General features: G+C 38.6%; 1 protein-coding gene across 4 annotated transcripts in view; it reads right to left on the reverse strand.

Moving 5' to 3' along the window:
- The window catches only part of MYO5A (myosin VA), a 210,103-nt gene that overhangs the window by 55,490 nt on the left and 126,936 nt on the right, over positions 1-27,677 (reverse strand). For all 4 annotated transcript variants that reach the window (XM_053595125.1, XM_053595127.1, XM_053595126.1 and 1 more), the window contains exons 14-25: positions 26,850-26,933; positions 24,432-24,593; positions 23,271-23,368; positions 20,989-21,075; positions 20,791-20,899; positions 17,515-17,726; positions 16,481-16,637; positions 13,403-13,642; positions 11,872-12,120; positions 9,034-9,127; positions 6,102-6,250; positions 1,726-1,839 (exon numbers count right to left, since the gene is read on the reverse strand). In XM_053595125.1, the coding sequence (XP_053451100.1) occupies positions 1,726-1,839; positions 6,102-6,250; positions 9,034-9,127; positions 11,872-12,120; positions 13,403-13,642; positions 16,481-16,637; positions 17,515-17,726; positions 20,791-20,899; positions 20,989-21,075; positions 23,271-23,368; positions 24,432-24,593; positions 26,850-26,933 (1,755 nt within the window). The remainder of the gene's footprint in view (positions 1-1,725; positions 1,840-6,101; positions 6,251-9,033; positions 9,128-11,871; positions 12,121-13,402; positions 13,643-16,480; positions 16,638-17,514; positions 17,727-20,790; positions 20,900-20,988; positions 21,076-23,270; positions 23,369-24,431; positions 24,594-26,849; positions 26,934-27,677) is intronic.

Below are 27,677 nucleotides of genomic sequence, written 5' to 3' on the forward strand. Positions count from 1 at the left end.
GATATAATTTTGAAGTCCTAATTTTGAAATCTTCAAAGCTTAATTTTGTAGTATTCTTAAAGATGGCCACCAACAATTCCTCTCAATACACCTGTCTTTCCTCCTATCAAGAGACAGAGTCTATTCCCCTCCTCTTGAGTCTGGGCTGACCTTGTGATTTGCATTGACCATACCATGGCAGAACTGACACCAGGCCAGTACGGGGCCTAGTTCTAAGAGATGTGGCATTTTTTACTCTCATTCTCTTAGAATCCACCACCTGTTGCTGAAGAGAGAAGCTACGTGGAGAAGCCCAAGGAAGAGATCCAAGTAATCTAGCTAAATGCAGCTACAGGAAGACATGACCACCACCATGTGGGATAGAAGAACACTCGGTCAAACTCCACAGATTTACAAGTAATAATAAACTGGTATTGTTTAAAAATCACTAAAATTTGGGGTAGTTGATTGCATAAAAATAGATAATTGGAAAAACCTCTATCCTGCTACATATTGGCCATACCAGCATATCCATGGGCCTCAGCCTAATGTGTGCTATAGAGAGAAAAGGGATTGGAGAACTGCAGGGTAGAATTCCTGGACAGAAGTCAGTAGAATAAGGTAGCTAAGGACATGAACTCCAAAGAGACAAGTCTCAGTTACAATAGTGGCTCTGACCCAGCTGTGAACTTTTAACAAATATTCATTAGCCTTCTTGTATATATACATAATTCCAACTACGTACGTGTGTGTATGTGTGTGTGAATGTGATTTTAACTATATGATACATATTCCAACTATATAACATTTTTCTTTAAAATTAACAGAATGAGATGGCAGAAACTCTTCATTCTTTTTTTTTCTTTCATGTTGCTTTTTTTTTATTAAATCATAACTGTGTACATTAATCCAATCATGGGGTACAAGGTGCTGATTTTATATACAATTTGAAATATTTTCATCAAACTGGTTACCATAGCCTTCACGGCAGAAACTCTTCATTCTTAAGTAGAACTAAGATAAGAAAGGAAAGTATCGTTAAGCTGAAGAATCTTCAGCTATTCTGCCAGAAGCAGGCTATTTCTGACTTGGCCATTTTCAAAGAATATGACACAAAAATAGAACAGTTGTGCCTGAATTACCATTATTGAAACTATTAAAATATTTGAGGAGGAAGATCTAAGAATTCGTTGGGAATAATCTAACTCAAAGTCACTGTACTTTTGGAGTTATGGTAATATGTCATTTTGGTTTCATAACACAAAACATTAAAGATTTCTGAACTATTTTTCATGCATTTTTGTAAAAGCAAATTATATCGGTAAAAACTAGCATCAAACAGAGGCAGGAGTTTTGCTAAACTCTTGGGCACTGGGATTTATAATATTCAAGGACAAAGAGTTTACATTTTAAATAATTTACCTTAGTCTGAAATTCCCAATAGGCTGTATTTACCATACACAGGGTATGGTAAGGTGTCAAAGAGGGAATTACAAAAGAAAAATCTCACTCTCAAAGTTAAATTAAAATGCATATTGACAAAACTATATGTAATAAGTTATGTATATCCATAGTACTTACATGCACATGTACACATACCTAAGAGATGTATCCACAGGTCCGTTATGAAGACTAAATGATTCAAACAAATGCTGTATTTATGGGCAACTGAGTCTGCTCTACAGTGGGAATGCTCCCTGCTAACAATAGCATGGTCACATCCTACTTTTAATGTCTAAAATGTACCTCTGTCCTCGAGAGAATGTCTTCTGTTTCTGCAATTTCAGAGCTGAAGGTATATTCTGACTCATTGCTGCTGTGAGTGGAATCAGTTCTCTTGTGTCCAGGCTTAGGCACATTCTGCAAGGAAAATAACCAGGATATAATTAACACAACATAATAAAATAGGCATAGTTAAAACAGCATCTGCCTTGACTTGGTTCTAATCCCCACTCACTGACTTTCTTGTACTGATGCCCAAATGATGTGCTCCATGTTATTTGACAAAATCATTACAAAAGGGTCACCTCCTCAAAAAGAAAGAGGTGCACCAGCACAGCAAAACAAGAATAGTTGCAAAACCAAATACTCAAATGAAAATCACCTATGGAAGCTGGGGTGATTATTAGAGGAAGAATCACCACACATGAAGTCAAAGGCACTCACATCTACTGTCTATTTATATACAAAGGCACTTAAAGTTCTTAGCCAAGCCTACAGTTGTATGAGATGGCACTTATTAGTTGGCTATGCCATTATGCCATTAAGAAAAACAGGTATTGTCCAGATAATTACCAGGATGAAGACTTTCACTGAGCATGTTAAAAATGAAAGAGATCTCTATTTCCCCCCATATATCTACTATGAACAATGAACACCTTAATGTAGAAGCAGTGCTGCTATCTGCTATTTAATGTAACTTTTGGATACAGGGTAATTTCTATTTTATTTTATTTTATTTTTTTTGTAGAGACAGAGTTTCACTTTATGGCCCTTGGTAGAGTGCCGTGGCCTCACACAGCTCACAGCAACCTCCAACTCCTGGGCTTAAGCGATTCTCTTGCCTCAGCCTCCTGAGTAGCTGGGACTACAGGCGCCCGCCACAACACCTGGCTATTTTTTTTTGGTTGCAGTTTGGCCGGGGCCGGGTTTGAGCCCACCACCTTCGGTATATGGGGCCGGCGCCCTACTCACTGAGCCACAGGCGCCGCCCTGATACAGGGTAATTTTTAAATGCTCTGAGTCTGAAACAAGAAAGAACTAGGTAGGAATCCCAGCTCTGCCACTTACTTGTTCCTTACTCAACTCTTCCAGAGCTCAGTTTCATTACCAGGAAGAAAGGGACTATAATTTCTTTTTGTGTGTGTGTGTGTGTGTGTGGTTTTTGGCCAGGGCTGGGCTTGAACCTGCCACCTCGGGCATATGGGACTGGCACCCTACCCCTTTGAGCCACAGGCGCCACCTGGGACTATAATTTCTATCTCATAGAGTTTATATGAGAGGATTAAATAAGAGTATGCAATGAAGTGTTTAGCTTAGCATATAACAAACATTTGACTATGTTAACTGCTGCTGCTATGAATGTTAGGACTCTGCAGTAACTCACAACCTCCTCTTTGGTGATCTTTCAGTTCCGTTTTTAGGATTCTGTTTCACACTTCATATGTTAATCAATTGCAAGAATATATACATGACTTGACCATCCCATTCTTTGAGAGCTGCATGTCCTGCCTCTTCTGCTCCTTATCTGTCATTTCTTCATAATTTCTTCTTTTCCAGAACCTACTTTATTTTTTTTTTTTTTTGCCAAGTGCAGATAGACATGTGGGTACTTAGGGGAAGAGTCATATTTTGATGTGCTTGCATTGCTAGAAATAATGATTTAATAAGCTTAAAACCTATTTTCAATTGTTTATTGTAAGTTAGGAATTGAATTAAGAAAATGTTATTGACATCCTGGATTTCCTCCTTACTCTGGAAATAATTTATCTTTAAATACTTCACAAGCCTCCATTCCCTTGCCTTATTATCTTTTCATTGTTGACCTGAAAGTCTGTAGCCCTGAATCAGTCTTTTTCTTATTGCCTCTGTCCCTAAATTCCCTGGACGATTCAATGTTTTTGGAGAAAAATTCTGTTAACACTTCTTATACTAGAACTAACATTCTAGGGCCTGGTAATCAGTGACACTATAAGTGTACTAGTCTTCTTAGACCCATATATCACATAGATTATGGGAAGCCCTGGAAGAAGTCTATCATTCCCCTTCCTAAAGTTTCCTCCCTTCATCTAAGGAGGCTATTTATAACAAAATGTTTCATTAGCTCTGGATTATGGTAGTGAGAGCTCCATCTGCAGAAAAAACGTCAGTGAAACATTAGCCAGGTACCCATCTGTTAATTGTGAAGTTCTAGCTAAACGTTGAAATAAGATATGGTTGTTAATACTTTAATTGTCTTAAATTAAAAAAATCAAATTTCTTGGCAAATGTTCTGTGCAAAGACTATGACCTTGATGGTATATGGAGCTAGGAAATGAGACCTAGAGCAGAGCTGAGCAGGAAGCAAGTAAGCTCTGATCTCCCTTGCTCTGCTTTCTCCTTTTCCCTTCCACTAATCATTTGTCACTCAAGAGGAATGACAGTGAGTCACAGGATTACCATGGAGAGGAATAATGACTGAGAAATAAGAAATCAAGCAGTTGAAACTGCCCCTGGAGCACTGCTAGGAACAGATGCAGAGCAAGCAGAGACTTGCTTAACAGGAAGGAGGTGGCGTGTTAAGCTGCTGGAGGACAGTCATCCTAGAGGGCCTTTTCTACAGAGGCTACCTTGCTGACTAAAGAGACACATAACCTCACAGATGTCTCTGGAATACATCCATAGAGGGATCTATATATGGCACATGCTTCTCTCATTTTATTTTCTGAGATTCATAGGCATATACTACTATAGAATCCAAGAAATTCTGTAGAAAAAAATGTTTATCTCTGTTTAACCTGATTAAGCACCACATTTACTTGACCTCAGAATCATTTCTTGTCCAATGCCACTTACTAACAGCCTAAGTAACCGGAGGCCTCAGAAACATCCAGTGGAATACAAGGTTTAGCTCTAATCATAACTGAAACACAGATGAACCATAAATGTTGACATGGTTAGTTAGTAAATAAAGGGAATAAAAATATACATAAGAATAGAACACTGGGGCAGCGCCTGTGGCTAAGTGATTAGGGTGCCGGCCCCATATAACGAGGGTGGCAGGCTTGAACCCGGCCCCGGCCAAACTGCAACAAAAAAATAGCTGGGCATTGTGCGGGCGCCTGTGTTCCCAGCTACTCGGGAGGCTGAGGCAAGAGAATTGCCTAAGCCAGGAGTTGGAGGTTGCTATGAGCTGTGATGCCATAGCACTCAACTAAGGGCGACAAAGTGAGACTCTGTCTCTTAAAAAAAAAAAAAAGAATAGAACACTGAGGAACATGAGTGTTGAAGGAGAAGACAAGGACTCCAGAGGAAGTTAAGAACTACAAATGTGAAGGAGAAAAAGCTCAATGGGGCTGAGTATAGTACAGCAGTTAAGGAAGACAAGGCTTGACAAGGATTCTTAGATTTGTCAGTATATGGGTAAGGGACCTGCTCCTGCTTCTAATTTATCTTTGTCATCACATATAAACCAGGGTAGAATAGTGAGGTATGCAGTAACACTCCAACATGGATTTATGTTAGTTTTTTAACCTCTTTTAGATAAGATAGTCTCATCTGAAAGATGGGAAAATTTTTTTTGTGTTACATAATCTTTTTATTTTGACATTTTATGTGTCACATTTTAAAGAACTTTGTCAGCAGATTCAGATTGAAGCAAATATTCTACCCCACAGAAATCGAATTATCTTGCTTTTTATAAGAGATATTTCAGGCAGTTCTGGCCTCTGCACCACTAGGTTACCTTTCAGACTGATATTTGTAGAGGGCAGCTAGGGAAACTCTTTGTTTGCTGGGGGCAGGATAAGCAAGATAGGGAGGGTGTGTAGAACTACTAGTACAAAAGTTACACTGGCAAATGTAAATGAGTCCTTGGAGTAGATAAGATAATTTATTATAAAGAGTCTGAATTTTCCTTTTATAGGAATATGTCTTTGAAATGTAATAATAAGAACCAGTGGAGGAAATACTATATTATGTAAGTATTTGATTTATATGCAACTTTTACTTTAAGCCTTTTAATATGTAAAACAGAGTCCCAGCTATATTGACATTTTACTATCTTATAGTCCAGTGTTTGACTTTACTGGAGTACTTGTGGACAAAATTACATAATTTCTGGGATTTGCTTTAAAATAATCCGGCCCATTGGGTGGGATGAGGGGAGGCAGAGGAGTGTTGACCATTTTAGAATTGGGTGATGGGTACATGGAGGATATGGAAATAAACATTCTATTTACTTTTATATATCTTTAAAGTTTTTCATTTCAAAAAAGACAAAAAGTAGCTGGGTGTGGTGTTGTGCACCTGTAGCTCCAGCTACTCAGAAGCTCAGATTGGATGATCAATTCAGCCCAGGCATTCAAGGTCAGCCTAGGTAACATAGTGAGACACCATCTCAGGAAAAAAAGTATCTGACTCACCACCATCAAGGTCATCTCTTCCTTGAGATCATCATATCGCTCTTCTAAGCGACTGAATTCATTCAGAAGGTTCTGATATCTCAGCCTTTCATCATTAAGATCAAGTTCTAGTTGTTTTGTTTCTTCTACCAATTTCTTCTCCATAGTTTCTGAAAGGAAGACGAGGGATATGCATATGAAAGATGGCTCCATAGAATGCAAGAAAATAAACATGTACACTGACTTCTAGTTATTTACTTTTAGCACCACTATGATCTATGAAGAATACCTTAGTGTTCTTCACTAAAGGAAAAATATGGCCAAAAATGAAATAAAGTTATATACTTACACTACAACATTAGCCCCACTAGTTCATATACTGATTACATCCTTGAAAATCTTCCACTAGGCACTTGTTTAATAACTAAAGTATATATATTTTTTATTCCACTGGTATTAATAAAATTCTTTTGTCCAAATTAGTGTGAGCCAGGTATAGTGGCTCACACCTGTAATCCTAGCACTCTGGGAGCCCGAGCCGGCTGGATTGCCTGAGCTCAGAAGTTCAAGACCAGCCTGAGCAAGAGCAAGACCCCATCTCTAAAAATAGCTGGGTGTCAGCGGGGGCTGGGGTGGGTGGGGAGGCTGTAGTCCCAGCTACTCGGGAGGCTGAGGCCAGAGGATCAGAGTCTGAGGTTACTGTGAGCTGTGATGCCACTGCATTCTACTGAGGGCTACAAAGTGAGACTGTCTCAAAGCAAGCAAACAAACAAACAAACAAAAAAAGTAAATTAGTGTACTCTCTCAAAAAGCCAGAGATATTTTTCAAGGGAATGGCAAGTTTTCAGTGGACCTGGCTATCTTACTCTAGAGAGCCTTTCTTAGTTCATTTCAGTCCCATAGTTCTATCTTATAATTTTCTAGTACTTTCAACTTAGCTGCTGTCCTATGACTCCCTCATGGCTAACCAAATATAATGCTCAAGCCTGGTCAGCTGAGTCGTGTACTGCTTAGTCATTCCGTGTGTGCTGCTGAGGAAACCCTGGCTTTTCCACTCACCCAACCCACCTTGCCCTCTTGGTTGCAATGGCTTACGTTTGGCTAGGATACTGTCTAGAGATCAGAGATTAGTCCCTGATTGCAGATAAAACAAAGTAACAAAGTCTCAAATATCAGCTACGTGTTTTAACTCCATGGGCCATCCTGTCCCATTTATAACATTAAGCTTCCTACCACTGCACTCCATTATATCCTTCTATTTTATGGCTAATTTTTTAAAATTTCAGATTGATATGAGGTTGCACTGTTTTCATTTCTAAGGTAAAGTTCAAGTTGTAGTTGATCCCTTCACCCACGGGGTATGCTGCATTGTGGCTAAATCTAATCACCCCGCCTGTCACTATTACCTGCCTATCACTTAATCACCCTGCTCTATCACTGCACCATTCCTTCCTCTGTCAGAGCCGTGAGGCAAGGTCTGCTAACATCTCGTGAGCACTGCTTCCCTGGTTCCCTAGAGTAGAGCTTTCATGATTTGCCAATGAATGAATGGAAGTATTTCTTCTCTCTAAAACGTCCTACAAATTGCCTTCTATTCTCACCAGTTTGCAAAAGCTTCTCTAAGACTACCAACGTATTTCCCCTAGGCAAACTCATTACTTGTTCTTATAGTTCAATTTCAAATTACATTTTTCTCTTTTCTATTTTTCCTACAAGATTCTTGGCATTCTGGATCCTTTCATCACATTCTGTATCCTAGAAGCCTTCTTTCCAGGCCTTCAGTGATTCTATTTCCTCTGTTAATTTTCTTTTCAGGTTTCCTTTTCTTCACCTGATTCCTTAGCATGGACATTACTTCTAGTTTTGTTTTCTTTGTTACATTATCTCCTTCAACTGGGAGGGAAGGGGAAGTATGGGGGAAAGCACGGAGGGCTCTCTTACCACCACAGTTTTCCTGCAGGCTCACTTATTATTTTCTCTCCAATCTTTAATTTGGATTTGCTTCTGGAACCCTTCCATGGTGAGGCCCTACCTGATGTCCAAAACTTAACTTTCTAACTACTGATCTCACTAATTTGTCTCACAAACAGGTACTTCTTTTCTCAATTTCCTCATTACTAACAACACATCATCACTGTTTTGATACTTTATCCTAAAACTTTAGAATATTTTTGTCTTTTCAGAATGTCATATAAAAAAGATAACGTTTGTTGATTATTGTCATGTAATATGTGCATATGCTCGTTGCAGCCCATCTCTTCCATTTCTACCACTAATCACTGTAGCTTAGGTCTGTATCTTCCTATCCCATTTCTATATATAGAAATATTTTCTATATATGTATACTTATACATAAAGTTGTATACTAAAGTTATATACCTAAAGTATATATGTATACTTCTACACATACGGATTCTTTGTAAATTTATCACCATTCTAATCTACCCCACAAACAGCAAACAGAATAATTATTCATTTCTCATTAGTTCTCTATTCAAAAAATTAGAGTGTTTTTTTAAAGTTTTGGTGGCAAAGAATGGTTAATCTTAAAAAAGTAGCATCTGCTGGGTTTAGGAAAAACAAAAAGTTAAAACGATATACACAAACACATATTAGCTCAAGAATTCTTATTAAATCAATAGGAATCCTACAAGCCATAATTGATAAATCATACATGAAGAACAAATTAATTTCTTAAAAAAGTACATATGACATTCAGTGAATATGAATTCATAGTTACACACAGATGAGATTTATAACTTCACCAACTAATTCAACCAAAATATTTGGAACTCTTGCCTCTTGAAACTTTGTAAATTTACTGATGACAGCCCCAACTTTTAAAAATATTAAGCTCTAAGCAATGCTATAATTCATAAAATAACATTGTAACTTATAAAACTGTGCTAAGAAGTTGGATGGCAGCAGTGGTTGGGGCTCACGTGAGCGGTACCTGTCATCTCCTTAGCCTGCTCCACGATGCGGTGATTGAGGGCTTCTTTTTCCTGCTTCAGCGAAGTGTTTTCTTCCTTCAGATTTGATACCAGCTATAAAATGACACAATAACTGAGATGTCTCTAAAGGGCAGAGGGAGCCTGATTATGAAGTCTAAAGATCACACAGAAGTTCCTTCTTGTTTCCACCATCTCTTGACTCATGTCTTTGCCCAGTTCTATCACCCTTCAAAGTTGGCTCAGGTGTTACCCCCTCCGGAGAGCCTTCCTGGAAACTCTCTCCAATTAGCTGTTTTTTCCCTCTGGGCTGCTACCTGACCCTATCTATGCTTCTTTGTAGCCCTTTACTTTTCTGTCTTCCAGAATAGATTATAAATTCCTAGAAGACAAGAATGGTGTTGATGTGTTTTACTTGATACTTTAAACATTTAGCAATCTCCTGGCATCTAGTCAACATTTACTCTCAAAGCAATGAGCACTTAACACAAAGCTTGTATGTACCCATGATTCAAGAGGAGAGATTAAGGAGATTAAGAATATGAGGGTGTTTTAGTTTGAGAAATTCACTTTAGACCTTCTGACATCCTTGGCTATTTGTCTTGAAAAAAGAGTTTCTCTTTCTTATTCTTTTATTTTCTTTTTTATTGTTTGGGATTGAGGGTAAAAAGAACTAGGTTATACTCATTGCATTTGTTAGATAAAGTCCCTCTTATAATTGTGTCCCGCGCCTAAATGTGCGCTATACACCGTGACCCCCCAAGTCCCTCACTCCTCTCTTTCATCTCCTTTTAAGAGTTTTGACTTTACAACGCCAGTGTACTTACTGCCACAGAACGATACACTTAAAAATGGTAAAAATAGTAAATTTTATGTTATGTATATTTTACCATAAGTTAAAAAAAAGGATTGACCCTTAACTTTCTAGTTTCTGACTGGATAAGGATTCTCAGGAAGCAAAAATCAAACCAAAGGTAACTCTGTAAAGTACATACTTTACTCCGTTCTTCTTTGGAATAAAATGTGTTTTCAATGAGGGAAATCTGAATTCCTTTCTCTAAGCATAAGTTCAAGGAACTCTCAGAGTGACAGCTTTAACAATAGAAAGGTGGCAGGCAAATTTCTCATCATGTCAGGGGTTCAGAGACAAGGAAAGAGAACGTTGTAACGAAGAATCCCTGGAGGCCCAAGAAAGTTGGATCACAACACTGCTCCGTAGCAGAAGTCAGTCCAGAAGGTATGCCTTCTGACGACACGGCCTTAACATTTACTCTCAGGAAAAGGGCCCAAGCTCTCTGTAGGCTCTCAAGAGAAGCTTCTCTTAGCAGGGCTCTCCGACCAGTCACCTATGGTGCTTCTTCAAAAACCATGTGCTTAGGCCCACGTTTCAAGAGTTTGGGTAAGTCCCTTTTAAAAACTCTTCAGCAGATTCTGATAATTCTTCTGATTAAGAACCATAGCTCTAGTAACTTCTGGGCTGAGAATCTCATTTTCCTGACCATGAAGCTAGCTATCACAGAAAAATCATTTCTTTTGCCTTCTATCACTACACTCCATGAAAAGGATTAATGGTAGTGCCTATAGCTTTTCCTGGAAAAGTAGAAGATAATGAAAAAAATGAAAGGAGAACTCTGAATATGCTATGCCCCACTCTATCAGCATAGAAAAGCAAGAATTTGGCTTTGAAGAGGAAAGGATGCTCTTTCCATCAAGCTTAAATACTCTACAGATTCAGAGGAATCTAGAAAGCTTCTGTGGACTCAGGAAACTTAAAGGAAGAAAAGAGATCTTAAACATTCAAGAGTATCCCTTTGAATGCACACTAAAATACAGAGAAAGCAAGTTTGCCATGTCAAAACAACATCACATTAAAAAAAAAGTTACACAGTGGCATGGCTGTCTCTACTAGACACAGAGTCCAGATATAGAAGGAATTATTTTATTGGGTCTCTGAACACCATGGAGGAATTGCAATTTTACTAGCTACTCTATCCTAACTGAACTGCATCTAAGCTGTCGGTAAGGTTCTCACTGCACATGCTGCTGTTAACATTCAGAAATTAGTACAGAAAAAGCCCACCACCAGTAATCACTGACACAATCAACTGTTTTCATTTAACAATGGTAATATTGGTGGGATTTCTGAGAATAAGTTACTTTTTCCTAGTAAACCTAAGATTGAGGTACTTTCATAAATGTTTCAGCAGTATCTCTCATTACTACTTGAGAACTTTAATGTTTCCAGTACTTAATAAAGTTTTGACATAAGTTAATATAAATTGTAGCAGTGAAGTACTGATCGATTTGTAAGCATTTTTTTTTTAACCTTAGGGTGGGTTCTAATGGATAGGACCTCTTAGCTATGGTTATTGTGCAGACATTTGGATTTCTCTTGCTTGAACTTCATAATACAAACTTAATGCAGGTTTCCACAAGGATCCCTACAACCAGATATTTACAGTTCATTGTTTGATTTGATTCTTAATCATATTAACCCTGTAGTGGGTGGAGTAGTCTAAGAAAACATTGTAAGAAAACATGTTGGTAGGTACTTGGCCACTAATTCTCCTCTTAAAATGTTGCTTTGCCTCTATTAGTCAAAAGTTCTGCCAAAAGATCTATGACCTATTCATTGATCATGTGGGAGAAATGCTTAGAAAATAGTAATAATGAAGAGTAAACCAAAAGAAATTTGTATTACATCTCTGATTAAAACCAACAGCTGACTGAGTCAATAGAGCATCAGACTTGTAAACCAATATTGAGGAACATGGACCAGTCTAAATGATAGTATATTTCCTACGTTGTGTAGGGATGGAGATAAGGACATTAGCTCCTACCTGCTCTGTTTCTTGTTTATACCTATCTGCACGTTCCTCAATGCATTTTTTCTCTGACTGAGTTTGTTCCAAGTCTTTCCGGAGCTTGGCGATTTCTTCCTGCAGACTAAGGATGCGCCCAGTGGCGATCTTAGCTTCCTCTTCACTTAGTTGAAGACGTTCTAAGTCACTTCGCAGTTTCTCAGTCTCAGAATTATATACTCCTTCTAGATTGGTCAGTTTCTCCAGGAGGCATTTATAGTCTTTGTTCTTTAAATACACAAATTAAGTAGTAATGAGTAAATATACACATCATGAAGTGTATTAGTGAGAAAACAGTGCTCATTTATCATATTCATGCTTATCATCACAGCATTGATATGTACCTAACCAAAATGTTAACCACGACATTTTTAATAATACAACAAATACCCTCTTGGAGACATAAAGAGAGAAGAAAATAGGCACAATTATTTTGCTCTACATGATAAGGAACACAGAACTTTTTCATAGTCACAAGGTGAGTACATAGTAAATTCTTAATTTCCTGATTCTTAATCCATAAGTAGGAGAATCTATACTTGCTTTTGAAAATACAGCCAAATGCTGCTAAAAACAATGCTAGTAATAGTAAGTATTTGCATAAAAATTGCAAAATGACCTCAAAACTACAAATTTCTTATAAATTTTTGTTTAATACCTCAAAATTTTCTCCTCCTACTCAGAAAGTCTTTCTGATGAATACTATTTCATTATGACCCCTGTTTTTCTTTGCCCTCCTGAGTTTTATATGTTCCTTTCTTTTTTTTTTTTTTGGAGACAGAGGTTTGCTTTATTGCCCAGGCTAGAGTGCCATGGTGTCAACCTAGCTCATGGTAACCTTAAACTCCTGGATTTAAGTAATCCTCCTGCCTCAGCCTCCCTAGTAGCTGGGAACACAGGCAAGTGCCACTGTGCCTGGCTAATGTTTCTATTTTTAGTAAAGATGATCTTACTCTTGCTCAGGCTGGTCTTGATCTCATGAGCTCAAGTGATCCTCCTGCCTCAACCTACCACAGTGCTAGGATGACAGGAGTGATTCTAGCTCAGCCTACTTTTATATTTTTAATTGCCTTTTATGTCATTTGCATGTACTAAAATATTACCTAGTAACTATCTCTAAGCAATCAAACTTATATCTCTGCAAATAGACTGCAAGCTCCTTCGAAGCAACAAATATCTTCATGCTTCTTTTGCCATTTCAATGCTAAACAGCTCATGTGTAAATTGAACATGATACCACATGCAAATAAATAATAATGGTGACAGAGCTCTGTAAAGTAAAGTATAATATGACTTGATCACAAAGGTTTGGAGCATTATTTGCTTATTATGTGAACTTTGTTCTCAAAAATAATTTCCTGCGTTAGTCCCTAAAATGGTAATCTTATGAGGTCATCATTATTTTACATTTGGCTCAGACTGAGAAAATCAATGGGAAACCGCATTGAAAACAATCTCCACAGATTTCTTCAGGTGTGGGCTACTTTCAGGGCTCTTTTCTGAAACACACCTGCTCGTCAACTTTGCGCTGCAGCTGCATGATCTTGTTCTCCATGCCGATGTGGAGCTTCTTATAGCGTTCCACAGAGCGAGCCTCAATTTTGAGCTTCTTTAGCTCACGCTTGGCCATCATCCGCCGGAAGCAACACTGCAGGTAGATGATGGCGTGCATGCTCCTCTTGTAGTGTGTGCGAGCCAGCCAGCCCCGGACCCACTTCTGAATGATGACTGCTTTGTGCTGGCGGAGCATCTGCAGAAAAGGGTAAGAAGAAATAATGTCAGGCACTGGACTAGACTTAAGGTTCAACTTTACCAACCTATGTCAGGCTGAGAATTCATACATGACTGCAAGGAAAAGATACAAAAGTTGAATCTACAGTGTATTATGTGGATTATACATATCACAGATATATAAAGGTACAAAATAATTTTTTTTAAGATTTTTTAATAAGCAGACTACAGTAGGTGATGAGAAACATAAAAAAGTGTTATTTTTCACATATTACATGTACATATGTATGATTCTAATCAAAGTATATACTTAGAAGGTATCTCAATAAAAGCACCAAATTACCAAAAGAAAAACAATTCTAAACAAAAGAACCAATACGTCAGGTTTCTTATCGGTATATGATCCTGGTTAACAAAACCAGGTATGCCGTGAATAAAAGACTTCCCTACTACCCTTGCTGCTGAAACCACCTCACAGAGCAAGAGGATGTGGGTGTGGGCAGCAAACTGACCACGGAGACTAACCCTTGGGGTACGGTAAAGTTTGTGCTGATTATTGATTTACTTCTCAGAAACAAAAAGACGATACTCTCATTTGCTATATTTAAGAAATACCATCTTAGCGAAGATTTTCCTTTGTTTCAAATGTAGCAGGAATCCACTGGGGGGATTTAAAGGTGGGAGGGATAGGAATTTCAAAGGAAAGCTAAAGTAAGAATATGGGAAGTAAACTAATCTTATGTTATATTTTCTTTAAAAAAATCCTGATATTCCCCTAAATTTATAAACCATTTATATCAAAAACATTCCTTTTATTAATAAAGACTATTAAGAAATTTTTGAATTTGAAGAAAGGTGGAACTAGAAAAATCTTGAGATTTCTCTAAGTCTATGATTTTATGAAATAACTTTTGTATAACATATGTTTTAGTGTTACGCATTTCGGTACTTATTGTGATTATCTATCACACATGGACACTGCCGGGAGCCAAAACATATCACAAAAATGCCCCTTGCTATCTTGATTTTACGAGCAAACTGTTCTCAGGAATTCAACCGTAAACAGCAACGGTACTTTCCCCTTGCATATCTCCTCAAAAATGCACCCCCCACCTTAGGGTCCTTCTCCTAGTAATTTTCCAGAATCTAGCCCCCTCCCCGCCCTGTTAGGAATAGCCCTTAGTTACTTCCTCGTTTGTGTGCTTATAAGTCCAGCTGAAACAATAAACTCTTCAGAGCTTGATCAGACTCTTGACTTGCTCTCATTCTTTCGTGTCTCTTGTCCCCTCATTCGACTGACCCCTTTGTTTCCCAGGTCCCCGTTGAATTCCCCGCGGGCCAGGGCAGGACACAATGTATCTCTTATCAAACTTCTAAAATGTAAAAATCTCTGCAACTAGCAGATAGCAGTTTAAATAGATAGCAGTTTAGTAAGATCATTAAAAGAATAGTTCCTATTTTTAGGTTATATACCTAAAAATAAAACAAAACAAAAAAACTTAGAAGGTATATATAAGAAGTGGTTAGACCATCAAATACCATATAAACAAAGGTGTTCAGGAGATCTGAACAGTATCTTCAGCCAACTCAAGCATGCCTTTTGGGGCTATTTTTCTAATGGGAAGGCAGCCTTCAGCTCTCATTAAGAGCAGCCACTGCATCACTGCTCTGAGGTTGGGAGTTCTGAACTCTCACTGAACATCACTATCCCAAGGGAGGCCTCTGTCTTATCCAGATGACTAAAAGCCACTGGATGAGACACAGTGCTTTCAGACTTTAATTCTCAAGCAGCACACAGTTGCAAAGCTGTTAACATCAATTTTTCTATTCCATTTGCTTCCCCCCATGTTACTTTAGACAGTGTTCCATTTTGTAATTTTAATCAAATGGAAACAGCATATAATCAGAGCTTCCATTTTCAATCTCTTTTCTATCAGTAAGTCAGAGAAATTAAAGAACACTCTTTAAGAGCCACCCCCAGGCTCTGCGCCTATAGCTCAAGTGGCTAAGGCGTCCCACATACACCAGAGCTAGCAGGTTTGAATCCAGCCCAGGCCTGCCAAACAACAATGACAACTACAACCAAAAAATAGCCAGGCATTGTGGCAGTCGCCTGTAGTCCCAGCTACTTGGGAGGCTGAGGCAAGAGAATTGCTTAAGCCCAAGAGTTGGAGGTTGCTGTGAGCTGTGATACCATAGCAATCTACCCAGAGCGATAGCTTGAGGCTCTGTCTCAAAAAAAAAAAAGAGCCACCCCCCAATCTCATGAATGGGGACCTTGGACCTGAAATAAAGCTAGAAGGAGCACTAATGGAGTGGCTACTAGTCTACATGTGAGCAACTGCCTAACCTGCCACCCCCACTGCATCCATTCACAGTGGGAGCCCAAACTGGCCAGAGACTGCTACTGCTAGACCAGCGGCCTCAAAGCCCAGTACATCTGTTCCTAAAGAGAGTACCAAGGAAAAAGGGAAGGTAATCTTGCCCAAATGAAAGAGATTACAAACCTTCCATCAACTGTCACAGGTAATGATTACAACTAAACTGGTCATTCACTGTCCATAGTTATGTTAATGATTGTTAGATACAAAAATTTCTGGAACATCATACCCTAGTCAATACAGTAGTAACAACATTGTTATAATTAATTTCCTCTTTGCCATGCTAAATTTTCTTTTTCCATTGTCTTGTTAATAAATATATACATAATTATTTAATATTTTAAAATATATTCCAATTGCTGGTTGTCACCATAGATAGTCTACATCCACTGTAGCCCCCTGTGGTACTCTGTACACATATGGAATTTAACTAATGTTAACAGAATGAATAAACAAAGTTGAAAATAATGCCTCACCTCACGATACCTATTTCTGGCTAAATAGCCTCGTAAATAAGACTGAAGAACAACAGTGGCAGCTCGTTTAATCTTGTACCTTCTGCAGACCACATACATGCGCCAGTACTTCTGAATGATGGTTGCTGCCCTGGTTCTGCGCAGAAACTTAGCATAGCTGATCAAAGAAAATAGTGGTGCATTATCAGTAATCAGAAAAACAGAAATTTATGTTGTAGAAACTTAAGAGTATCAATATCTTAGGCATAAGGATTAGTCCTCCATTGCATTATTCTAATAATGTGCATGTAAAAATCAATATTTATATTTACTTGCATTTGCATAGCAATTTATAGCTTCCTGAAGTCTTTTTGCATACATAATCTCATTTGAGATTTCCCTAACCCTGAAAAGTGGGATGGCCCATATTGCTGGATTTTATAAGAAAGAAAGTGAAGTTCATCAAAGCTCATTCTTTCTAAGACAAGACCATTACTCCAGGCTATGTCCCCTAGCAGACCCATGTACACAGTAATCCAGTTACTTATTATTTACTTATCACCAGCTTTCTTGGATCTAGCCATCTGTAAATCTACCATATTTTTCCTCAACATATTAAAGTTCTTCATAATTAATTTACTTCTACTTCTAAATTAAAATTATTCTGTTATATAATCATACCAACGTATAATTCTCTTCCAGAACCTCTCAGTTAATTGCTTCCCAAAACTCCTCAAGAGATTCATTCTTAACTAGTTCATATTTGTGACTGTTTTAATTTACATATGATATCTCCAACCCTCATATAAAAGTATAAAAAATAAAGAATTGGGAGGACATAAGTAGGCAGCAATTTATAAATTTTGGAGGATGAGTCTGAATGATAAGGGTAAGTGAAATTTTATTATGTTTAGCTATCTTATGAGTTAACTTGTTTTCCCTGGGAACTAAACAGAAATGAGTGTTGCCCTATTAGATAGGGTGACCAATCAAAACTGTTCTAGGTTGAAAAATGAATTACATAGGTAAAGGGGCTGTGAGCTAAAGCGACCTACCATCGGGCCTGGTAGCCCCGCACGTATCTCTGCACAGTGATGGCCGCCCTCCGCATCCGTAGGTACTTCTTCCTCAGCAGCCACCCTCGGATGGTCTTTTGGATCCGGATGCAGGCAGCCCTCAGTTTGTCTGCTCTTAATTTTTCTAGATAGGCCACTTGACCGGCACGGAAAAAGATCTTTGTCTTACCAAACTGGTATTTGTCCTGGTCCTATTTTTGGAAGAAATTATATGCTCAGATAATGACCATATAAATGAAATTTAAAAGAGAAAAAAATATGTCTAAAAGCAGAGTCAGTAAAGGGATGAATCTATCAGCTAAAACTTTGGCTACGTCACAATTAACTAATGGAGCCATATTTTTGATCCTATGCAAGTTGAGCAATTAGAAGGGATTTTAAGGAAAACTGCAGTTTAAGAGTTATTTTCCAGAATGATTCTACCTGGAATTATTATCTGAGGCCCCAAACTTGGTTGTGGGTTATAGGCAGCTATTATTGGCTTGTTTGTATTTTAAACATCTTAAGGAAATGGAGATGCTGACACTCTCTCTGACTGACCCAGGCTGTAAGGATTACATCAGGCTGTTTACTCCATGAGAAAGCTGAAGGGACAAAAACACCAGTGTGAAGAATAAAGAAGGAAGAAATGCATACAAAATAAAAATTTAAAAACAGAAAATCCTTGGGTATTCGTATTAAGAGTTAAATATTTAAGCACTGGTCTCTTGGTTTTATCAACAGTATCTGAAAACAAACAAAACACTTAAATGTGTCTAAAATCCTACAAATTACAAACTCCTTTTACAAAAACATAATCATTTATATTACTCATTGACTTTTGAGCATAATCATAGTTGAGCCATAAACACAGACATACATGCACCTTTCTGTCTAGTACACTGTGATTCACCTTTGCAGAAGCATGCAAATTATTACCCATTTCTCATTCATATCAAAAGAATGAAATTTATGTATAATCATCACCACTGTAATCTAAAATGCTAAGCAAAAACAGAAAAAATCACTTTTCACTGTAAGCAGGTATCTCCTACATTGTACATGAAACCAGAATCAGAAACCTCCACCTATATCTAAAAAATCTAAAATGATTTCAATTTAAATCAATCAAGTTGACATACAACCCTAACTAGAAACCAGCTGTCTCCCCATCTGAGTCCCTATCCACCTCAGATTTCCCCCCCATGTGTCCTACACCAAACTTGCCTCCATCTCACAGCCTCCTCTGCTTAAATTCCCTGCAATGCCTAGGTGCAGGCCTAGCAGGGCCTGGGTGAGGAGAACAGGCATAGCACCACTCTTCTTTTCTGCTCTATATCCCATTTGAACTCAGGTCAGAAGAAAGTTGGGCCAAACTCAAAAAACATTAGTTTTTTTTTTTAACATTACTAAGAAAGTGGCCTTAACTCTTTTTGAAGAAAAAAGTCTGTGGCTCAGTGAGTAGGGTGCCGGCCCCAAGGATGGCAGTTTCGAACCTGGCCCCGGCCAAACTGCAACAAAAAATAGCCGGGCGTTGTGGTGGGCATCTACAGTCCCAACTACTCGGGAGGCTGAGGCAAGAGAATCGCCTAAGCCCAAGAGCTGGAGGTTGCTGTGAGCTGTGATGCCACAGCACTCTACTGAAGGTGACAAAGTCAGACTCAATCTCAAAAAAAAAAAAAGATAAAAGTCTTACTATCAAAGAAGGGGTATTACATTTAGTTAACAGTAATTATCACTAATTACCTCAGAGTGAGGTTATTCATCCAGACTAGTGTTAAGAAACCTTTCACAAATCTTAAATTCTCTACAGGGATCCTCAAACTGCAGCCCGCGGGCCACATGAGGCGGTGTGATTGTATTTGTTCCCGTTTTGTTTTTTTACTTCAAAATAAGATATGTGCAGTGTGCACAGGAATTTGTTCATAGTTTTTTTTTCTAAACTATAGTCCGGCCCTCCAATGGCCGGCGGGACAGTGAACTGGCCCCCTGTTTAAAAAGTTCGAGGACGCCTAGGTGAGTGTGAGTGGTTCTCGAAATGCAATCAGTCCTCATATACCATTAGCATCATCTGGGAACTGGTTACAAAGGTGGATTACTGGGAACCATCTCAAATCTACCGAATCAGAAGTTCTGATGGAGGGGCACAGCAATCTGGGTTTTTAGAATTCCAGGTGATTCTGATGTACAATAAAGGCTGGGAACTCCTTAGGCTGGTAGGAAAGACTCTGTAACGCCAACCTTCATTTCCTAACTATTTCTCTACTGTCCTATACACAAATCTTAACACTGCTAAAGGTACTATTTCCTGACCAAATCCTGTGCTTTCCTCCTTCTTTACACTTTGCTCCTTACAATATTCTCTTTCCACATTTTGTTTTCCTTTACTGTTCTGTCACCCAGGCAAGGGTGCAGCAGTTTAATCACAGCTCGCTATAGCCTTGAATTCTTGGGCTCAAGTGATTTTCCCACCTTAGCCTTCCAAGTAGCTGGGACTAAAGGCATGTGCCACCCATACCTGCCTATATTTTAAAAAAATTTGTAGAGATGGGGTCTTACTATGTTGCCCAGGCTGGTTTCAAACTCCTAGATTCAAGCAGTCCTCCCACCTTGGCCTCATAAAATGCTGGATTTATAGTCATGAGCCACTGTGCCCAGCCTCCTTCCATTTTTGTACAATCCGACCCTTTCTTCAGGGCCTGACCCAAAATATAACTCTTGTGAAATCATTTCTCCTACCTACGGCTGGATGTGGCTTTGCCTTCCTTTGATTTTTTATCCCACTCACCTAGCATTTGATATAAACCAGCAGTTCTCAACCTGTGGGTAGCAACCCACAGGAACTGTATTAAAGGGCCGCGGCACTAGGAAGGTTGAGAACCACTGATATAGACACTAAAGTATGTTATACTTATCTTTAAAATGCATTATTTTCCAAGAAAGACTCCATTACCTGAGAACAAGACTTCCTTCTTCCTAATCACACAGCCTTTGGCCTGGTGCCTTCCATAAGTACTAGGTAGATTTTTATTAATGACTAAACTCTCCAAACAGAATGTGTTCAGACCTCAAAATTTTGTTTCCTGACAGTGGACCACCATCCTCACTAGTGCTAGCATTCTAAACACAGTGGTCCTCAACCTCCAAGACCATGTGCCACTCCACATCCCACCCCCAAATAATCTGAATTAGTGGCATTTAACATGGAAGTCCCCAAGCTCTCACAGGTCAGAACAATAGGCTTTTGGCCAATATCTCCGGAGAAATCTTTCTTACCACTATCAGTTTCTCTAAGACATTCTTGCATGTTTGCTTTCTGTCACTCAGCACATCTTTTTGCTTCATTAGGACACGGTAGCGGCTGAAAAATTCTTGGTAAGTCCACCTATAAAAAAAGAAAACCCTATCAGTTATTTAAAGAACTAGCAATCTCACCCTTCAGGATCCCTTACATTTGACAAATGCCAGGCTCACCGTGAGGGGAAGCCTGCTGCGCTGATTCGGATGGTTTCCAGGACACCGCATGCTCTCAGTTGCTGCACTGCCCTCTTCTCATCAAACCTACCCATAACAGTGAAAGTCATTAATCCACAAAGAACCTAGCTGCAGCCACTAACTACTCTCCTCAGTCTGAGTTTAAATTCTTTTGTAAAGAGCAAAATGGATAAATCAGAAAAGAAAGCTCAAAAGGTGGAGCAGTAATCAAAATGCAATCAAAATCAAAATACACATAATTAACAGTAAAAAGAAAGAGCCATAAATATTACCTGTGATTCATACCAACTCATAAGAAAGTCCATTGAGCATATTTTTTAAAAAATTCAAAATTCCCCTTTACTTTTTCCACACTTGTTACATGGCATGGCCCCTCTATAAATGTTCAGAATTCATTCACTCACCATAATTCATAGCTCCCCAGGAAAAAAGACTGGCTAGCCCTGAAAATCCCTCCAACAGGAAGGACAAATTAAGTATGTCTCATTCAGTTATTTTTTTTAAAAAAGTATTGGGGTCCTAAAAGCTATCAATTATGTACATATTAAGCATTGATATAGTATCTGCATCAGTGAAAAACATTTTAATTTTGTATAACATTTTACATTTGTTTCACTAGACAAACGGTATCATACAGTTAAATTGACACTAACAGAGGAAGAGGTAAAGGTTTCCCTTCCATCAGATGATTAATCCTATTACTCCCTTCCTAGTTAAGCTCTGTGGACTCTTTTCCTGTGGTATCTTCTCAGTGGTTCTATTGGGGTGGGAGATGGAGTTGGCTAATTCCCTAGGACCAGCCAGCAGAGTAGCCCAGATGTAGCAGCTTCTTCCTGCTTTTCATTTCCTCCATAAAGGAATTCTTGGTGACAAGGAGGGAAGGATGGCAATCTTTCAGAACTGCGCTCCAGTCTAACACACAATCTCCAGAGTAGGATTAGCAGGATTAGAGAAATGAGCACTCATTCCTTGTGGAGAAGTTGTGGAAGTTATTATTTGGTAAATGTGTCTGGTCTTTGACCTACAAATTCCACTTCTAGAAATACATTCTCCTAAGGAGGTAATCAAGACAAATACACAAAAATGTTTGGCAGAAGATGTTTATTACAGCATTGTTGGAACTACCTAAATGGTTGTCAATAGGGATTGATTAAAATGATGATATATCTATACAATGTGATACTCTAGAGCCATTAAAATGATGATGTGGATTTCTATATATTATCATTGAAAGTGCCCACAGTCTATAAAATTAAAATCAGAGGCAAAATAGCAATTATAGCCTGAGTTCCTCCCTTTTGCCAATGACTGTCTCTCTCTTCCTCATTTTCTCCAACCCTAACCTACACGTGCACATGGGACCGGAAAGGAAGGGATAGTGGTTAGCCAAGAAGGATCTATGCCAGTTCACAATAGCTATCGCTCTGGGTGGGAGGGATGCTTTTTCATTTATTTTTATACTAGTCTACATTTCCTAAAAAAAATTTTTACAGTGTACATCTATTACTTTTAAAATTAGAGAAATATTTCCATTTTTGGAAAAAAACTCCAGAAAGATTCATTCTCCCCTCATACACAGTATTTGCAGTAGGATGAAAAGTTGGTAAAAGAAGACTTCTCTGATGGTTTCAACAGTTGGCAAGCAGCAAGTAAGCCTTTGCCAAAGCACCCTTAATTGGTTTTAACTAATACCCAAATTAACAAAAAAAGTCCTGGAAAATTTTGAACTGGGATAAATTCCTTTTTGTTTTGAGACAGAGTCTCACCCCAGTAGAGTTCTGTGGCATCATAGCTCATAGCAGCAACCTCAGACTCTAGGGCTCAAGTGAGTCTCTTGCCTTAGTCTCCTGAGTAGCTGGGACTACAGGCGCCCACTGCAATGCCCAGCTATTTTTAGAGATGGAGTCACACTCTAGCTCAGGCTGGTCTCGAACTTGCAAGCACAGGCAATTCGCCCTCCTCCACCTCCCAGAGTACTGGGATTAAAGGTGTTAGCCACCACACCCAGCATGGGATAAATTCAAAACAGAAAATGAAACTAAAAATTCTCCATTAACCTCAACTTTTTAAATCCTCAGAAGTCTAACTGCTAATTTGTCCTCACATTCTCAAAAAGAAACAACAATTGAAAAAAATTCTACTAACTAGTAGTTTCCCTCTATCAGACATCAAGATTTAGCCTAATTATTTTTCCATATGTTGGTTTGCTACTCTTTATGGTATATGGGCACTTTTTAATTCAGTAGTTAAGAAATACTTACGTGAATGGGAACTTGAAGTCATTAGGCTTAATACAGCGCACATAGTGAGGGGTGGTAGCATTGAGTGTCTCCATAAGCAGGTGAAGGGAGTTTCGGAACTGCATGACCAGGGGCAGAAAGGGGCATCAAGGGTTTTGTCAAAAGTCAAAGATGATTTAAAACAATTTAAAATTCTCTTTCTATGACATTAATGGAGATGACTTTGCCACCTATGAACCTGACCCATCTTCAGAAGGGGAACTGCTACTAAACAAGAATGCTAGGACTTTCAGTTAAAATTTGCCTAAGCTTTACCATTTCTGGGCTCACTCTGTTAAATATACATTTGCTCTATTCCTATCCCTTTTCTCTATTCCCCTTTTTAACATAGCTTCTGTAGTTTCCTTCTACGAGCTTAATCATATGTGACTAACAATATAACCTTGCTTTAAGAATATTAAGTCTATTAAATCAAATAAAGTTAGAACTTTGCTGTTATACACTGAAAAAAGTAGCAGATGACTTAGAGCAGTAGTTCTCAACCTTCCTAATGCTGTGGCCCTTTTAATACAGTTCCTGTGGGTCGCAACCCACAGGTTGAGAACCGCTGACTTAGAGTATAGGGGATGAGTGGGAGAATGGGAGAGGACAACTAGAGAAGGGTTACCATTAGGGACATGGTCCCTATGGATCAGGATTAGAGGCTGTGGATGCCTGTCAGGCCCTGCTCCTATCTATACTGGGCACACAGTCCCATCACAGAAAAGCAACCAGATCATCACTCAGCTTCCCATCCAAAGCCCCTACCCTGGCTCAGGTACTAAGCATACATGTAATGTTTCCACTCCCACAGAGCACAAGATATCAAAGAAAGCAGAGTACCCAGTTCTTGACTGAAGGAGCTGATCAATGTTCTGTACAACTACAGAGACAATTGTGGTCCAAGAGGGAGGATGTGCACTAAAAGAACTAAGATGGAGAGGAATAGTTTTGAGAAAGGTTTATGCAGTCACAGGTCTAAAACTGGGTTGAGAAAAGTTTGAGTGGATGGTGTTATGCGATCTCAGAGTAAAAGTTCTAGCCTCTCCCCACCTGAGGATCCTACCTAGAAGCTGAAGGAAGACCTGAGGCTTCAGTAAGCCAGAGGGGCAAAAGCACAGCAGCAGCAGTGTCTGAACTCACCTGGTGCCCCACCGTCTTCTTGTGCTCTTTGGCCATCTGGCCTGGTTTGCCTTTGGTAGGCTTGGAAGAAACACGGGTGAGAGGTACGCGCCCTGAAGAGATGGCTGAGGTTGGACTGATGGCCTTCTCATCATCTTGAAATAGTTCTGGTAACATCTTAAACTGAGTCAGAAACAGTTACAGGAAATTACACTCCAAACTCAAATGCAAATGTAAACCTTTATAGACTTTCAGTAAATAGTGACTCCCTTCCTTAGGCATCCCCTGTCAGAGACACATTCCAGAAATAATCAGTATCTGCGTTAGGAGCCAACAATTTGAAAGGAAGGAGAGATAAATGCTACAGGTATATAGGTGGAAAAATGGCAACAATTCTACAAGCATGGTTGGAGAAAACAAAATCAAAACGACTACCCTCAAAACACATAACAAATATTCATCTTCTAAAATTAATGCTTCCAAGAAAACAAATTAACACTATATAGAGACCTATATATTTATACTTGCTTCTATTAGGTGTAGAAAGATTATAAATTTCACACTCCAAGGGTGGGGCTTCTGCAAAAACTTGGAAAAAACTAGCTATGTTAGGTAAATCATATACTTCCCCACTTCTAATGCAAAAACTGGGAAAAAACTAGCCTTGTTGGGTAAATCATACACTTCCCCACTTCCAATGCAAAAATGCTAGTACACAGATTGGTAGTCACTGCAAATGAGTCATCAGAATGCATAATACCTTCTGAGGACCCATTAGCCAGTCAGAAAACTAAATCAGAATAAAGAAAACTGATTAAAGGTACCTCAAGAATGAGAACCTATGAATGTTCTGTTTAAGGCAAATCACTTTGGCAAAGTGTTAACAATAGAATTTCATAGTTTTTTTTATCACTATTCATAAAACAAAATAATAAAGATCTTTAACTGAATAAAATAAGGGAATTTTCTCTTACATGTCAATCTGAAAAGCTAGAAACCATTAAAGCCCAGTTCCTGCTAAATTAAGGGAAAAAAAACCCCTGAATTTTGCTCTAGATACTTTGACTCATTTTCTGAGAGTCAAAAGTTACATTTGGTCTTTATATGATTTCTATATTACCAAAATAATTGAAGGAAAAAGTTTTTATTCCAAAAATAAGGGTCAAAATGTTCACGTACTATTACAATGAAGTTATAGGAATTCTCATAGAATAAATCAGAAAAATAAAGAGTACCAGTCAGTAATGGAAAAGAAGTTACATGAAGATTTTTACTTTTTACTGAATATAGGAATATTCGTTTTGCTGAACTAAATAACTGGCTTCCTGGTTTTGTTCCCTGAGCTGAGCTTCTTTCCCCATCCTTTCTGGATGAAAGAAGGTCAAAGTATGGAGGGAGGAGTCAACCTAATAATGTAGTATAGCCGCCCTAATTCCTTGCCATCTGGAATACTCTTTCCCCACTGGAGAGCAGTGTTTCTGGTATCAATGCCTTAGAAAAACAATTTTAAAGAGCTTTGGGCCACACTTGGAACTGCACTTAATGGTGAACAGAGACTGATCTCCATCAGGATGGAGTCATAGGACATGGAGTCATAGAACTGCCCTCCAACATGACATAGCAAAAAAACTGTTTTCTCTTACAGTCTCTCACAAAGGCATAAGAGAATCTAGAGCCACTGTGGAGGTAATAATTTCACATAAAACTGAAAGACAATATTGCACAGTAGTTAAAAGAGCAGGTTCTGAGGAAGATGGCCTGAGTTTTAATTTGGCTTGAAAACTCACTAGCCATGAAGTCTTTATGCCACAGATGCCTCATCCATTACATGAAAGAAATAATACCACCTCATTTTTTTTTTTTTGTAGAGACAGAGTCTCACTTTATGGCCCTCGGTAGAGTGCCGTGGCCTCACACAGCTCACAGCAACCTCCAACTCCTGGGCTTAAGCGATTCTCTTGCCTCAGCCTCCTGAGTAGCTGGGACTACAGGCGCCCGCCACAACGCCCGGCTATTTTTTGGTTGCAGTTTGGCTGGGGCCGGGTTTGAACCCGCCACCCTCGGTATATGGGGCCGGCGCCTTACCGACTGAGCCACAGGCGCCGCCCAATACCACCTCATTATAAGGATTAGATGAGTTGACATTTGTAAGACATTTAGAACAGGACCTGACACACTGAAAGTCCCATATATTTGATGAATTAAAAACAAAAAGTTTTTGTTAGAAAAACAATTATTGGGGGCAAGACATGATTGCAAGAGGGACTTTACCTAACAAATGCAATCAGTGTAACCTGGCTTATTGTACCCTCAATGAATCCCCAAAAATAAAAAAAAGAAAAAAAAAGAAAAACAATTATTATTGTTAAAGAGCTAATGCTTCTGTAACTAACATTTTATTGAATATATCCTGATTAGAGTAAGCCTTTTGATGGTTACCTTGCTTGATTTAAGAACTTTAATTTGTTCTTCAAAAACGGTGTCTTTATTCTTTTCAAGAAAGCCTTCACATTGGTATTCCACCTGAAAACACATGGAAAGATCTCCTTCACTGATGAAACTTTTAACTAAATATCATCATCATCAATAACAAAAATATTTATTAGGCTCAAACTATATGAACAGCTTTCAGCAAAGTGATAATATCAGTCTTTCCTAACAAACCAGTATCATTCATGGTAAGAAGTATTACCTGGAATAATATGCTAACTCTTAGAGGAAAACTCTCCAAATACTTTTTCTTAGAGAACAATGATAGTGCTGAGTAACTGCGGCCTAAATGATCCTCCCAATTCATAGGTAAGCAGACTAATAAGAAATAGATCCACTTCTCTTAGGCTAGCCAAAAAAAGCTCCTCCAAAGCTGACTCCATGTATCTCCTTAAAATGAACTTCAAGAAGCCTACCCCCAAGCCTACCCTATCCCTTCTTGAAATACAAATTAGTCTCATGGCTCCTGATTTGCTAGGTATACTAGAGAGCTTATGAAGCAGCAAGACAGTATGCCTTATTAGAAAGGACCCAGGGCATCAATCACAGAGGATAATGCAAATTCACAATCTCAACTCTGAAAACCTTGAGATCAGCCATGCTTTAGAACTCAGAGTTTTTGAGACATTTAGAAATGTAATATGTACATACACCATGTTATAATACCTCAGGCAGGGACTAAGACACCAATCTATAACCAAATACATTAATATGTTTACACTGAGATTAAAAAAAAGTCTGACTGGGATAAAAAAAGACCATAAGTAACTTTATTTT

Source organism: Nycticebus coucang, chromosome 6 (genome assembly GCF_027406575.1).
Source record: "Nycticebus coucang isolate mNycCou1 chromosome 6, mNycCou1.pri, whole genome shotgun sequence".
Taxonomy (NCBI): Eukaryota; Metazoa; Chordata; class Mammalia; order Primates; family Lorisidae; genus Nycticebus; species Nycticebus coucang.